The 16,022-nt window shown below is 46.5% G+C and overlaps 1 protein-coding gene across 3 annotated transcripts in view; it reads right to left on the reverse strand.

The window, feature by feature from the left end:
* The window catches only part of Tgfbr2 (transforming growth factor beta receptor 2), an 87,267-nt gene that overhangs the window by 12,986 nt on the left and 58,259 nt on the right, over positions 1-16,022 (reverse strand). For all 3 annotated transcript variants that reach the window (XM_031345648.1, XM_031345647.1, XM_031345646.1), the window contains 2 exons: positions 9,460-10,259; positions 5,042-5,183 (listed from right to left, as the gene is read on the reverse strand). In XM_031345648.1, coding sequence (XP_031201508.1) covers positions 5,042-5,183; positions 9,460-10,259 — 942 coding nt within the window. The remainder of the gene's footprint in view (positions 1-5,041; positions 5,184-9,459; positions 10,260-16,022) is intronic.

A 16,022-nucleotide genomic window follows, 5' to 3' on the forward strand; every position in this document is an offset into this window, starting at 1 on the left:
GAATGAATGACTATATCTTCAGAAAAAGAAGGATAAAGAAGGCAAATTTTAAAGTATCCATGCACAGAAATTAAGAGCCTTCCTGTCCCTTAGCAGGGATCTGGGGCCTGGTAAGATGACTGTCAACAAAATGCTTGCCTAACAAACACAGGGACCTGAGTTTAATCAGAAGAAACCAAATTAAAAAACCAACCAACCAACCAACCTAGGATTTTTAATGACAGCACATGCCTGTCATTCCAGAGGAGATGGAAGAGGCATATATGGGTCTTCCTAACCAGCCAATCTGGTCTAGTTGGCAAGTCCTAGGGGACTGAGGCATCCTGTTTCAAAAAACAAGGTAGACATTTCCTGAGAACAGTACCGGAGGTTGACCTCTGGCCTGTACACCGCATGTGCACACATAAGTGCACACGCACACACACACACACACACACACACACACACACACACACACACCACATGCACACACACACTCAGAGATTCACCAAGGCAGACAGGAAAATTCACAGATGCAGACTTTCAGAAGTGAGGCCCCCAAGGAGTCCTGCCTCATCCAGTACTTCTGAAAAGCTGTGTGTGCCTCGAGTGCAGGATGCACGGAGGGGCTCTGACCCCCGCATCATCTTCCCATCTCTCCACCAGTCAGGCTGATTCTGTCCTAGGAAGGGGCAGGCCAGTGGCTCCAGGGCTCCTGGCTCCTCCATTGTCTCACCCTTGAGGAAGGCCAGAGCATGCTCTAAACGCCATTCTGGTGGATTGAGCGCACAGATGGATGAAGCAACTGCTTGGGCGCTGTCATCTGTGATTCCTTAACCTGGACCAAACCTTCTTCCTCATCAGATCACTCTCTGCTCACTGTGATGCTATGTGGAACTCTATGGTGAGATTTCATGCTAAAGGAAGCTTAGATCTGGCTGCAGAAGGCACTATTTATCATCTGTTCACACTGTCGTCTTGTTAATGCCCGAGGTAACATCCCAGAGCTATGCTGGGCACTTCTCCCTCCTCAGGACTGCTCTGCACAGAGACGGGGCAGGCTCAGAGAGGAGCACTGGAAACGGACACGAGAGTCACATCACTCACTGTCCTCCATTGCCATCTACTGATGTAGGCTGGACTGGACCTCTAGCTCTCTGTCTCCTTCCGATGTGCCCTTTTGCAATTGCCACTATAAGTGAACGGTCCCTGAAGGCAAGAAAGTTCACGGCAGAGTTAGACCCAGGAAACTGCTTGAAATGGAGTCCAGAGACAGGATCTGAAAGGAGTTTATAGAGAGATCCCCAGAGTGGTATCCACCAGCTTCAGTTTCTACAGTCAGAATGGAGACAGGAGAATCAGGAGCTGGAAGTTCTGATTAGACAAAGCAGAGCCAGGATGGGTCCCATCCAGTTCCTGCCTGTTTTTACCACAAAGGCTGTAAAGGGGTTTCCTGAGATGAGTTGAACAAACCGGAACCTGGTTCCTTCCACAAGGAAACTTGTTTATTCCGTGGCTTTTTAAAGAGCCCATAAAAGTTGGTGAGCTTGGCTCTGCCTCACGTGCCCCAATTCTCCCTCACTCAGCAACTGTCAACAGGAAGGGCATCATGTCTGTGACTACGATGAAAGTGGGATGCAAGTGGACTGCACGAGAGCCTCAGGGTGACTGTCGAGAGGACTGGAGAGCAGACAACCTCAGGGGGTGGCTACAGAAGCTCCACTCTCAAAGCAAGGGAGAAGATACTGCCAGCCAGAGAAAGCAATGCTGTCAGGGAACAGCATGGATTCTCTTGGACATGACTCCCATCAGTCTACAGATTCATTTTGGAGCTTTTGAAACTTCCAAACAGAAAATCATTTATAATAGCTGATAGTTGTTAGCCAAATTTAACTGTGAGGAAAACAACAACAACAACAACAACAACAACAACAACAACACACACACACACACACACACACACACACACACACACACACAGAGCTACTTTTAGACATATGGAGGAAGGCCTCTCAGGTAAGAAACTGGGAGAGGATTGTACCAGGCAGATAGGAATCCCTGTCTCCACAGAGGCCAGAGAAATGGATGACAGCGGTTCAAGAAGGAAGAGGAGACTGAGATTCTCCTCCACGTTTGGAGCCAACCACATTCTGCAAGAGATAAAGACTCAGAGCCAGCACAGGGCCCAGTTGGAATGGCCCTGGGCAGTACACTGGGAAGTTTGAGTTAGTAATGAAAGAGGTCACTATTTAAGCCAAAAAAAAAAAAAAGCATTGGACATGTTGGGGCATCCATAAAATAAAAGAAGTACCAATGGACTACTCCGGTTGATATAAATGCACAAATAATGGATAAATAAATCACTAGGAGTAGCAGCAGAGGAAGCCTAGAGATTCCTTTTTCCTTATGAATGAAAATCTTGCTAATTAACAAAGAGTAAGAAAAACAGAAACATTTGCAGGTGGCAAACATCACAGTCATAATTGTTTCCAATGAGAATTCTCCCCTTAGATCCTCAAATTAACAGGTGAGATTATGAACAAGTCAAAGTATCTTCCTCTGTACAAACTGAAAAATGGTGTCTCTACCGAGTGGAACCTGGCAGCCAGACTCCCCAGCTGACTCAGCAACCCTGCCCTTGGTTCCATGTGCTCAGAAGTTACCACAGTGTCTGTGGTGTTGTTATTCCAGACGGGTCGCCTCAATCTAATGATGAGAAAACACCAGCAAAACCCAAAGTGGGATCCAGGCTCTGAGGCGCCTGCTCCAACATCACAGGGATTAAGGTCAGGAAGACTACTGCGGCTGAAGAGTGCGGAAGCACGTGAGTCAGATGCATGGGAATCCTAACCCAACCGCTCTTCCAGAAATGCACATTACTGGTGACTCGGGAGTGTTACAATGTTACTTCTCTTTCCGTAGGCTCGAGTCTCTACATTTTTGTTATTTATAGGTTTGTGTGTTTAGGATGGGATCTTCCTCTCTAGCCCAGGCTGGCCCATAAGTTACTATGTAACTTATCTTGACTGACCTGGAACTTGCACCACTCCTCTTTCGTTAGCACCCTGAGTGCTGGAACTACACGTTGCACTCTCTGTATTAATCTTGTTTTAAATTTAATTTTCTGTGTATGTATGTATGTATGTATGTATGTATGTGTGTATGTATGTGCATGCCTATGAGCAGGTGCATGAGTGTGTGTACGCACATGCGTTTGTGTGTGTGTGTGTGGTTGGCATTGGGTCAACATTTTTCTGTTGTTCTCCACTTTACTACGTATTGCGACAGGGTCTCTCGCTTAACCTGGAGCAAACTGCACTAGCATTATAGATGTCTCTCCGCAAACCCCAGTGTTACGTGGGTGCCGAGGAGCTGAATGCACGTCCTCATGCTTGTGTGGTAAGGCTTTATTGATTACGCCATCTCCTTAGCTTTCTATGATCTCCTTCTTGCTACCTGCTAATAGTGTAAAGCAGAAGTCAGAGAGAATGAAGTCAAGTGTTACTTCATGGGGGTCAGGCTTGGGTGAGCTCTCTGTCCCGGGGAGACCCTGAGGGAAGCCCCCCCCCAGGGGAGAATGAGTAGTGGAAACAATGTAGCAAACTATCAATCCAACTTCCTGGCCATCTGGGAACAGTACCCCCAACACAAAGAGGAGTAGATCATCCACGAGATGTCCGCTCTCATCTATATTCTCAAATTCAAGGCAACAGCAGCTGAGGGCCTGACTAAAAAGTTTTATGTCTACTTGACACATCAAGTTGGAGTCATTTCGAAAAAGGGAACCTCAATTGAGAAAATTTCCCTGGCACACTGACTGGTGGAACATCTTTTTGATTGATTGATGTGGGAGGGCCCAGCTCACCCGGGCAGTGCTATTCCTGGGTGGGGCACTAAGAAATCAGAGTAAGCAAGCAATGAGGAGCCAGTAAACAATATTCCTCCATGGTCTTCTCTTCAGCTCCCTCCTCAGGGCCCTTACTCCTTGTTTGAGTGCCTGCCCTGGCTTTCCCAGACAACAGACTATTCCTCCCCTGGAAGTGGATAACTGACGAAATAAACCTTTTCTCCTCAAGTGGCTTTTTGGCCAATATCTCAGCACAGTGATGAGAACCCTGAGGCAGTCTCAAACACTGGAAAGGACTTGACATCCAGAATGCAGAGAGGAGAGCAAGGGGACCTGGGAGAGCCATGGCATTGTGCTTGGGGAGTATGATCAAAGAAAGAGGAGAGGAGAGAGCTGAATGTGCAGGAAAGGACCAGCAAGTTGGACAGTGCCCTCCACGGGTTCACAGTGGAAAGGCAGAAGAGAAATCTCAGAGGCAGCTGGGCAGTGGTGGCGCACGCCTTTAATCCCAGCACTTGGGAGGCAGAGGCAGGCAAATTTCTGAGTTTGAGGCCAGCCTGGTCTACAGAGGGAGTTCCAGGACAGCCAGGGCTACACAGAGAAACCCTGTCTCAAAAAATCAAAAAAAAAAAAAAAAAAAAAAAAAAAAAAGAAAGAAAGAAAAAGAAAAAGAAAAAAAGAAAAAAAAAATCTCAGAGGCTAGCCGTCCTTTTCATTAAAGTCCCCAGAGTTTTAAAACCCAAACAGACATATCAGCCCATCCTGCTTAGTTTTGTGAAAAAGAATTCATCTGCACAAGAATAAATATTTAGACTTTTTTTCCAGTTCTTTAAATCCAAAGGGAAGAAACAAAACACAGATGCTCATCTGACTCTTATTACCCTTTAGGTAAACAGAAGTAATTCTCGTCCCTGTTTCTGGTGAGCGCCTCTCAAAAGATACTAAAATACCTGTGGGGAGAAAAGCAGTTCTATAGAGCGGTGTGAAAGGGGATGTACGGCTTCTCACTTAGAAACTGTGGCTCTTCAGAATTATCCCCAGTAATCCTAGAATAGCTATGTGCTACGCTATCTCAGCTGTCTCCCTGTGTGGAGTGCAGAGGTCTGTGCTGAGCCCTGGAAGCATGTTTGAGACACACAACATTGCATCATCCCGAAGCAGGGACAGCCGAATCACATCATCCCACCACTGACAGTGCTGTGACCAAGTACGCACCTCCCACGGCGTTGCAGCGGGACGTCATTTCCCAGAGTACCAGAGCCATGGAGTAGACATCCGTCTGCTTGAATGACTCCACGTTTTCCAAATTCATCCTGGACTCTAGAACCTCCGGGGCCATGTATCTCGCCGTTCCCACCTAAGATCAAAAGAAACACAGAAGGAAGTCCATCGTTTGATCCTGAAGGGACCAGGGCTTGGCCTCGCATGCTGATGATTGTCTGTTTCTAAAGGCTCCTTACTGTGTTCTTAGATAACTTCCGGCGTGTATGTGATGTGTTTTGATCATATTCACCCTCACTATCCTCTTAGTTCCTGCTCACTTCTTCTGAGCCCCCTTTTGCTAACAAGTCCTCTATCTACTTCCATGCCTTTTTAAACGATCCACTGCTTTTGATTAGGGTTGCTCGCATAAGTATCAGTAGGGGTTTTACTGGATCACAGGTGACTATCAATGGCTGTACCACTGAAGTAACGGAATTCTTCTCCCTTCCCCACCGGCAGTCATTTCCTGGCAACAGCTCCTCAGCTAGAGGTGTGATATTTTCTTTCCTTTTAGCCCGTTCTTCCTCAGTTCCTTTTTTTTTTGGACAGGGTTTCGTGTAGCCCGAGCTGGATTCATACTCTGTAGCCGATGATTACCACGAACCACTGATCCTCCCTCCTTCCTTCCTTCGTCTCCAGATCACTGAGACTATAAGCATATGCTACCACACCCAGTTTTTATGGATGTTAAGAATCAAATTGAGGTCTTCATGCACACTAGACCAGCACTCTGCTGACTGAGCTATGTCCCGAGCTCTGTGCAGATGCTCTTTAAGAAAAAAAAAACCACAGTGCTGTTTTAAACGATGAGAATTACACAGGTAAACACGACACACACTATTATTTTCTCTCTCTGAAAACTCTTCAAAGACTCTAAACTAAGCGTGCTCAAACTAGTACCCCAGCCTAGCGCCGCTAATCTGCCTATATATTATTATATGCAGCCTATCATTCAATATTGTTACAGACAACCTGAAGGGCTACATCTGTGATATTTTAGATGCTTTTGAAAAAGACTTATTTAGTTTTATTTTATGTGGTGGGTATTGTGCCTGGTGCCTGGAGAGGCCAGAAGAGGGCATCAGATCCCCTGGAGCTGGAGTTACAGGGTTCTGAGCTGCCATGTGGGTGCTGGGGACTGAGCCCCGGGTCCTCTGGAGAGACTAAGAAGCAGACAGATTCCCTAAAAGGCAGACAGAGGGAGGTAGTGGGTATGTATTTAAGGTGGCAAATTTCCAAGATGGCTGGCCTCTTTTGCACCCTCTTGGCCTGATACAAAGGCACAAAGATACTTAAGACAAAGACCTTTAGGCTTTTTCTCCTACCAGTAGGCCTCCAGATGGAGTGACTCACAAGTTCAAGGCTGTATTGGGGCACAGTACATAAGAGTTGTGCCAATGAGCCATCCTTTCTTCAATTTCTTCCCTAAATTAGGGGAAGAAAGCCCTTCAAAGCAGAGAAAGTCCCTGGCCCTTAAGGAGAGACTGGATTGTTGCTTTTCAAGTCTTTTTCAGCTCTGTAGAGGGTTTTTTTTGTCTGTATGTCTGCTTCATGGTATGTCTCCTCACCACCAATCAACATATTACTTCAGTGGTCCATTCTGCCTGTTCCTGTTTGCTGTATTTGACATTTCTCTACTGTCACCTTTTCCCCCTCGAGATTTTTTTCTTCCTTTTAATTCTTTAAGTGGCAGAGAAAGGCAACCTGATCAAGACCCTTAAACTTGACGTCTCCGCAAGAGCAGCAAGTTCTCTGAGCCACTAAGCCATCTCTCTACACTCTTACATATTTATTTTTGCTTTTGCAAATCAGAATTTTTTCATTCTTCATACTCTAAGACTCATGATGAAAATAATTGCCACCCAGTTGGGTCATTTAAGGACCATTTAATTTTAATTTACCTCATGGCCCATATGACATAATTTTATAAATCTCTGCTAAATTAAAGTCATATGAAAAGACCAAGTCATACAATAATTTCCATGAATGTGATGTGTAGTTCTATTCTGGTTATTTAGGCCTGTGATCAATTTTATGATTGACATTAAACAAACAGGGAAAAGGGAAAACTATTTCCAAGGGAAATTTTCAAATGAAAATGTCTGATACTGCAAAATATACGAGTTCATCCAATGCCAATCACTGTCCTGTCATGCAGAGGTCAAGTCCTTTGATGCCACTGTTCCAAAGAATGGTTCTTCCTGGCATGCCTTTGGAGACATTTTTCTTTTTAACAGAGCACTCTGTGAGTCATCGCCCTGACATATTAATTTGTTTGTGTCTCAGTGAGATGACCTCCGCACTGAGTTTGCTGCTGTGGGAGACAGAGCGCTGACAAGGCAGAAACCGCCCAAGTTCGGTTCAGTTCAAGGAGGGTTTTAGAGTGTGCCCCATTAGCCAGCTAGAGGAAACAGCCGTGCTTTGGGGCCTTCACTGGCATCTTAAAACCTTGTGAGCTTTTTCTTCTACCAGTAGGTGACTGGATGGAGTGGCTCACGAAGTTCAAGGCCAGGTCAGGACACGTTACATGACACTTGTGCCAATCTCACAATTGACCTACTGTGATGGGCATCAGCTGTCACCCGGGAAGGAAATCTTCCTCCTTTCTGCTCATCCTCCAAATGCGTCTTAGTCAAAGGGTTTTCCATTTGGATGTGGGACAATGCTTCAAAAATAGAACCACTGGGCTGGGACGATGACTCTGTCAGCAAAGAGTTTGCCACACAAGCAAGGGGACAGCACTGCACTCCCCATAATCTGTATTTAAGGTGGTTGTTGGTTGTGGTGCCGCACTCTTGTAATCCCACTACTGTGTGGAAGGGTCAGAGACGGGGGGGATCTCTGGGGCTAGCTGTCCGTCCAGCCTAGCTGAACTCGTGAGCTCCAGTTTCAGTAAGCAGCCATGTCTTACTACAGAAGGTGAGTAAGCACGGAGTAAGGAATGCAGCTCTGGCCTTCACACAAATACATGTGTATACACACACACACACACACACACACACACACAGAGAGAGAGAGAGAGAGACAGAGACAGAGACAGAGACAGAGACAGAGAGACAGAGAGAGACAGAGACAGAGAGACAGAGAGAGAGATGGACCTGCTCTCTCCTTCAACCGATACTCATTGGCAACTTCCACTGCACTGAGACATTATGCTGGGTGTCTTGGGTGTGGATGTGGACTTTAAGGTCTCCTTAGAAACCAGTATAACCACTAAGAGCAGGCAGCAGAAACAGTTATATGAGAGGAAAAGGTAGAGATAAGATGTTAATAGTTGCTGAAAGAAAGAAAACCATTTACAAATGGAAGGGGAGTGAGGACTGGCAGCTGAGTCAGGCTGGAAGGGACTTGAAGAAGCAAAATGTCATCTGTTAACAAAGGTACCTAGTCACGAGAGTGCAGGATACCTCCGGGACTGACATCGTCATTGGCTAGATTCCTTAGATGAATCTCCTAACGTAGAGCTCCCTGAGACAAGAGGCCTGGGGTATGGGCCAAGAGGGGAAGTGAACATAGCCAGGTTATGTTGTCAGCCTGGGTCCCCCAAAAAGTTAGCCATAAAGAGGTGTGGCTTACACTTGCAGTAGAGTTTTGTTCACTTGTAAAGAAGAATGAGTAGATGGTATCTACGGGGAAATGGATGGACCTGGATCATCCCGTTAAGTGAAGCAAGCCAGGCTCAGAGGTGCATTGTTTTCTATCCTGTGTGGAATTTAAAGGAAGGGAAATGAAAGTAAAGGGGTGGGGGAGGGGCTTAGCAGGGGTGTAGAAGGGGAAAGGGGCAGGGGAAGGAAGGAAGGGATGACAGGAAGATATTTACCCAAGGCATTGTTTGAGGTTCCTTATATGCATAGATGGAAATGTCATTATGAAGGCCATTCATTGCTTTGTGTGATTTATGCAGAGTATACTAGTGAGTATGTTACATGAGGGGCAGAGACACAGCTGCAGAAGCCTGAGTTCAGAGCTCCCAAACCCATGTAAAAGCCGGATGCACTGGTGTGCCTCTGTAATTCCAGGACTTCTGGGTCGCAGTGGGGTTGGGGAACCAGGACTCTAGAGTTCACTGGCCCAGCAATCTTACAAATCAGCGAGTTCTGGGTTCAGTAAGAAACTCTGTCTTAAAAAAATAAGGAAGAAAAATAAGGCAGAAAACAATAAAGAAAGACAGCTGATGTCAAACTCTGGCCTCCACACATGCATGGGTGGGTAAGTGCACACCCACACACCTATAACACACACACACACACACACACACACACACACACACACACACACCTCTAAATGAAAGACTGTAGAAAGAAAATAAAAGAAAGGGGCAGAAATGAAGCCAGGCATGAAGTCCAGACAGAGAGCCAGCCTCCACTTACCTGCCCACTGTTGGCCAGGTCATCCACAGACAGAGTAGGGTCCAGGCGCAGGGAGAGCCCGAAGTCACACAGGCAACAGGTCAAATCATTCTTCACGAGGATGTTAGAGCTCTTGAGGTCCCTGTGAACGATGGGCATCTTGGGCCTCCCACAGGGAGTGTGGTCACTGTGGAGATGAGCGATGCCCCGGGCCAGGGAGCTGCCCAGCTTCCGCAGGTCCTCCCAGCTGATGACGTGTCTCGTGAGGTACTCCTGCAGGTTGCCCTTAGCATGGAACGCTGTGATCAGCCAGTACTGCTTGCCCAGCTCCGTCTTCCGCTCCTCGGCCGTCAGGAACTGCAGGATGTTCTCGTGCTTCAGGTTGATGTCGGAGAAGATGTCCTTCTCCGTTTTCCACGAGGAGTACTCCTCATAGGGGAAAATCTTGACAGCCACAGTCTCAAACTGCTCGGAAGTGTTCTGCTTCAGCTTGGCCTTGTAGACCTCGGCAAAGCGGCCCTTCCCCACCAGTGTGTCCAGCTCGATGGGCAGCAGCTCCGTGTTGTGGTTGATGTTGTTGGCACACGTAGAGCTGATGTCGGAACGGTCATCCTCCAGGATGATGGCGCAGTTGTCGCTGAAATCCATGAGCTTCCGGGGCTTGCTGCTCTCCCAAGACGGGCTCAACTTCTGCTGCCGGTGGACACGATAGCAGTAGAAGATGATGATGACAGCTATGGCAATCCCCAGCGGAGGCAGGAGGCTGACGCCTGTCACTTGGATAATGACCAGCAACAGGTCAGGACTGCTGGTGGTGTATTCTGATGTGGAGATAAGGCAAAGGGGAGAAGGCATTAGGCTCTGGAGGTGTGCATCACCCCCACCAGGAGGCAAGTCCATAATCATGTCTTTATGCACGGTAGCATCTAACCTGGGTCCAGGATACTAGATAGGGATTCTTGCTGATGATTCTACACACTGGCACACCATCCATGTCCTTCCCAGTGTGAAACTGAATCAGAGATGACCAAGGACACCTTATAAACCAAAATTTGATGCATAAGGCATTGTTAGATACTAGCGCCAAGTCTCTTCCTCATGAGTAATCACATACAGGAAGGACAGAAATGGGGAGAGGACCCAGCTGACAAAGCATCTGCTCTATATGGATGAGGACCTGTGCTAAAACAAGTGTAAATTTGCACACACTCGTGATCCCAGCTTGGGGGAAATGGAGGCAGATTTCTAAGGCCCACATGCCAGTCAGTCTAGCCAAATCAGTGAGCCTCGGGTTAAGTGAGAAACCCTGTCCCAGAAAGGGTACATATCATTCCTAAGAAATCCACTAGCATCTGCATGCACACACTTGCACACTTGTGTACCTGCAGACATAAACACACATATATGTGCGTACAGGTACACACACACACACACACACACACACACACTCACTCACATAGGTGACATAAGGTAACAAGGCTTCCAAGACACCTTTCTATGCCTCTCTGTACCACCCAGGCACAGAGCTGTTAGTTCAGGGTGGCCTGGATGTGGAACAGAGCAGGAACAGGAGCAGGTGGGAATGCAGGAAGGAGCAGAGACAATTCCTGTTTGAGATCACCCACTCAAATATCTCCTACTCTCTAAACTTCAGCTTAAATACCACTCTCTAAGAAAAGCTGGGGAAACTTTGTATGATGTCTTCTGTGGCTTCTATACTTTTTCGTGTTTCCATGTCAGTAGAATCAGGGCTGAGTGACTACAATGTACTAGACGATCACTAAGGCTGAGGTATTGGGCAGAGAGGTAGAAAGACATGCATGACTGTTGCTTGCGAATGGTTGCTTTGGTTAAATGCTCCCTGCTTCCCTCCCCCTCCCCTCCCCCATCCTTGCCTCTGTAGACTCATGTGTTTGAAAACTTGATTCCCTGCTGCTGGTGTTGTTTTGCAAGGTTATAGAACTTTCATCAAGTGGAACCTTACTCCCTAGAGAGAGTGGGTCTTATAGGGCAGGTCTTAAGGTATACAACCTGATTTTCGGTGACCTCTCTGCTTCCTGTGGATACAATATGACCCGGCCCTGCCAGCCAGCCCTCACCACTGTGACTGGACCATGCCCCTTAACACTGCGAGCCGGAACAATCTCTTCCTTCCCGAATTTGATTCTTGGCAAGTCACTTGGTCACAGAAATACAAACGTAACCAATCCATGATAGTACCTGGTAAAACTGCAGATCACTGTTTCTCAACCTGTGGGTCATGACCTTTGAGGGTCAAAGACTTGCCTGCCTAAGGCTATTGGGAAACTGGTATTTACATTATGATTCATAAGTTTCAAAATTACAGTTATGAGGTAGCAATGAAAATATTGTTATGGTTGGGGCCGCCACCAGCATGAGGAGCTGTATTAAAGGGTCACAGCATTAGGAAGAGTGAGAGCCACTGCTCTAGAGACTGCCACAGCCCTGTTGTGGCTATTGATGCCGACTTCCAATTCACTCTGCTGATTTTGACTCCCACCCAGACTACCTTGAAACACCAGCTCTGGGCCTGAGAAGCAGGAGGAGTAAGCTCTGGAAATCAGTCACCTTATGTCCACTCAACATCCCTCAATTGCATTGCCTATGGTTGCCAATGAGGGATCCAACATACCAGAGACCTAATGATGTCTTATACACAGCTTTGGTTCACTTTACAGAGCTTTGATCATTTGTTATTCGTTCTTCTCTTGGGAAAAAGGACACGGTTAGTAATCTATAATGTGCAGAAGGTTGTTGAGGGTATCCACACGAATGCCAGAATTCTAGTCGTGTGTTGGTCATCTGCCCATGCCGTACTCACTAACAAGCAGGCCTGAGTCTCTGACTGCACTGCATTTGTGGCATTTCCGATTGTCTACTCTAGGCATTTGGCATGCTGCTGTATTGTGTTGTCTTCAGACAACCCAGTGGGGCAGTGGGGGCATGCACATAATGCTGAGTGATGTGTCATTCTAGAAGGGAAGCAGGTATATGTGACAGTGTGTGGGCTGAGGGGACGTGAGGATGCTCACAGAAACATGGAGGTCACAGGAGGCCCAGAAAGAACACACGAGAGGGAGAAAGAATACTGGGCATATCTGAGGGTCCTTTCCAGAATGTCTCTGTAAAGGAACAGAGAGGGAAGCAGTTGGTAGAGGGTGAGCATTGAGATGGAGTAGGTAACAGACAGAGAACTTGTAATCCTTCCATTGACAGTACTCAGCCACTTCAGGTATTGGGTCAGGGGTGAATGATGAGAACTCAAGTCAGGCAGCTAAGAAGAGGGCTGACGTACCTTAGAGGGAATGTGGTACCTAACTGGCATTTGATCTTGCCACTTAAAGAGACACTGCATGAAGTGAAAGGGAAGGGAAGACACACAGACATGGAGTATTCTGACTCACTGACTCACTGAGAAAAATGTTTGTTGAATCCACTGACTAAACTCCAAGGCAGTAATTCTGTCTGATGCCACTTAAAACTAAAGTAATTGGAACCTTAGAATTTCAGGAGCCACATGGGGAAAGCAGAGTTTCCTGAAGAGATACATGAAGGCACTTTAAAGACAGGCAAAAGGAGGGCTTGCAAGATAATGTAGTGATTAAAAGCATTTGCTGTTCTTGCGAAGGACCTGGGTTTGGTTCCCAGCATCCACATACAAGTGTCGCTAACTCTAGGTTCAGGGGATCTGGCACCCTCTTCTGGCTCTCACAGGCACCAAACACACACAAAAGCGCACATATTTGCATGCAAGCAAAACACTCATATATACAAAATAAATCTTTAATAAAGTGCAAAAAGATAGGCAATTTAGTGGTGGGACCTTCAACACATAATTTTTTAAGATTTATTTATTTATTTTATGTCTATGAGTACACTGTAGCTGTACAGATGGTTGTGAGCCTTCATGTGGTTGTTGGGATTGAATTTTAGGACCTCTGTTGGCTCCAATCAACCCTGCTCACTCTGGTTGGCCTTGCTAGTTCCAGTCAACTCCACTCACTCAGTCTCTGTTCGCTCCAGACCAAAGATTTATCTATTGTTATATATAAGTACACTGTAGCTGTCTTCAGACATACCAGAAGAAAGCATCAGATCTCATTACAGATGGTTGTGAGCCACCATGTGGTTTCTGGGACTTGAACTCGGGACCTTTGGAAGAGCAGTCAGTGCTCTGACTTGCTAAGCCATCTTGCCAGCCCCCAAAACACAAATTTTTATTTTTAAGATTTATTTTATTTTCAATTATGTGCAACTATGAGCACGTGCGTGCGCGTGTGTGTGTGTGTGTGTGTGTGTGTGTGTGTGTGTGTGTGTGTGAGAGAGAGAGAGAGAGAGAGAGAGAGAGAGAGAGAGAGAGAATAGGTGACCCCTCAGAGGCCAAAGAGGATGTCAGATTACTTGGAGCTGGAGTTATAGAGAACTTCTGAGCTACCCAATATGGGTGTCAGCTGCAACTACAGTACACTCTTAATTACTGAGCCCTAAAACACATATTCACCTTAGATAATAAGAAGTGGACTCACTTAGGAAGTTAGAGCACGTCAAGACCAGTTAGACCAGGGTCTGAGTGGCAGAGGGAGTGGCGGCCATGACAATTATACACAAAATTAAAGAGACGAAACGCTATTCTGGAGCCACAGAAATTACAGCCCCACACCCCTAGTACGTGTGGACACATTTGCATGGGAAGGCTTACTTGTTCTAGCTCTCCTTGGACAGATCTACACAAAGTACCTTGTCATAAACTGGCTTGGCTAAGGGACTGAATGTTCCTCTCAGGACAAAGGGCGGGCGCTCCAAGGGGCAATGGCCAGGTTATCTAGTACCACTGAGATATGCTAGCAACCGGCATAGGCTGGACCACTCTCATGATTTGTGTTAAAGCCTTATGCCCCAAAGCAGTCTGATTTAGCAGGTTTGGTATGGTCCTATGATCAAGACAGCCTCCCTGCCACCCCATGCCATGCCAGCCTCCCCGCCACCCCTGCCACTCCAGCCCCACCCCCCGCCACTCCCTGCCACAACTTTCAACAGTTGTTAAACAGAAGGGTGGGGGAAGGGAGAGAGAAGCCCTCTGTGGATTCTCTTAATAGGGACCTTCCCGCCATAAAGATCAGTTCTGCTCCATAAAGCCCAAAGTATTTACTATTACTGGTACTATTTTGTGGAAAAAAAATCAGCAGCCCCCTATCCTATAAATGTTATTTTTAATACCCTGTTATACACTAGAAGAATTTGGAGAGACTTCACTTTGGTCCAATGTGAGTATTTTTTTCCACATATAAGAAAATACAATTCAGAGTTTTTAAACCGTTACCTGTATAACTTAGCGGTGCCTCCAATTCATTTACTCATTTGCATGAAGCACCCATGTGTTACTGGAAAGTTTATAACTACCAGCTACTCACTGGAAAGCTCCTTCTTGCTCATATCTATCTCTTCCTTCTAGTCTGAGGCAAGCACCTAAATTGAAATTAACATGTGGTATTGACTACAGAAGGTTCCAGAAGTCCCTTGGTTTAAGGTTCACTTTCCCCTCCAGTTTCCTGTAACCTTTTTTAAAAAACCTACACATAAAGTTCTCTCTCTCTCTCTCTCTCTCTGTGTGTGTGTGTGTGTGTGTGTGTCTGTGTGTGTGTGTGTAGTGACTGAATAACATTTATCAATCAAGAAACTTCAAAGAGGAGGTGAAAGGGAGCCACAATAACAACCCAGGCCGGAAGGAAGGAAGTTTGGGGATGTGGCTGGATCTAAGACCCTCCCAGGCATGCCACGGAGTTGACCTCTGGGTTTCCACTAGACAAAGAGACCTGTAGATATGGGCACGCACTGGGGTCGGCTTGGCTCAGAAACTCACATTAAGTGTTTCTTCCTGCTTATCCCCAAATAAGAGACACTCCTGTGCTGGCTGAGTTCTCAGGACTTAACACAATTTTTACATTTAATTGCCAGGCAAAGTCTACAGGGTAGAAACTGTTCTCATTACAAGACCCACGTCCCAGAGAGGAGAGCTAACATGCAAGCTGCTTAATTTGCCAAGACTGACTCAAACAATAAGCAAGCCATACTTGCAACAAGCTCTGTTTGAATAGGGTTCTTAGCCTTATGCCATAGTGTCTCTAAATGTCACCCGGGTGGCACACTGCTGAGACCCAGTGAAGAATGGCTTTAAGTAACCTCAATTTGTACAGCCCTTGTCTTCCTTGGAGGCAAGACCAAGCATTTTGGTGGCCATCTCTTCAGTGATAACTACCAATCACTTTTCTTTATTATGTGTATGAGCGTTGGCCCCATACGAATATATACGCAGCACACACATGCCTGGTACCCGTATGAATGCATAGGCAGCACACACAAGCCTGGTAGCCATGGAAGCCAGAAGAGAGTGTTGGATGCCCTGGAACTAGTTACAGAGTTGTGAACCCTCATGTGGGTGCTGGCCCCTGACATGGTCCTCTGCAAGAGCAGCCAGTGCTGTTAACAACTGAGCCATACTGTCAGTTCTTGGGTGGGACATCTAAAGGGCCACACCAGAGCTACAGAGACTATTTCTCATTCTC

Source organism: Mastomys coucha, unplaced genomic scaffold (assembly GCF_008632895.1).
Source record: "Mastomys coucha isolate ucsf_1 unplaced genomic scaffold, UCSF_Mcou_1 pScaffold23, whole genome shotgun sequence".
NCBI lineage: Eukaryota > Metazoa > Chordata > Mammalia > Rodentia > Muridae > Mastomys > Mastomys coucha.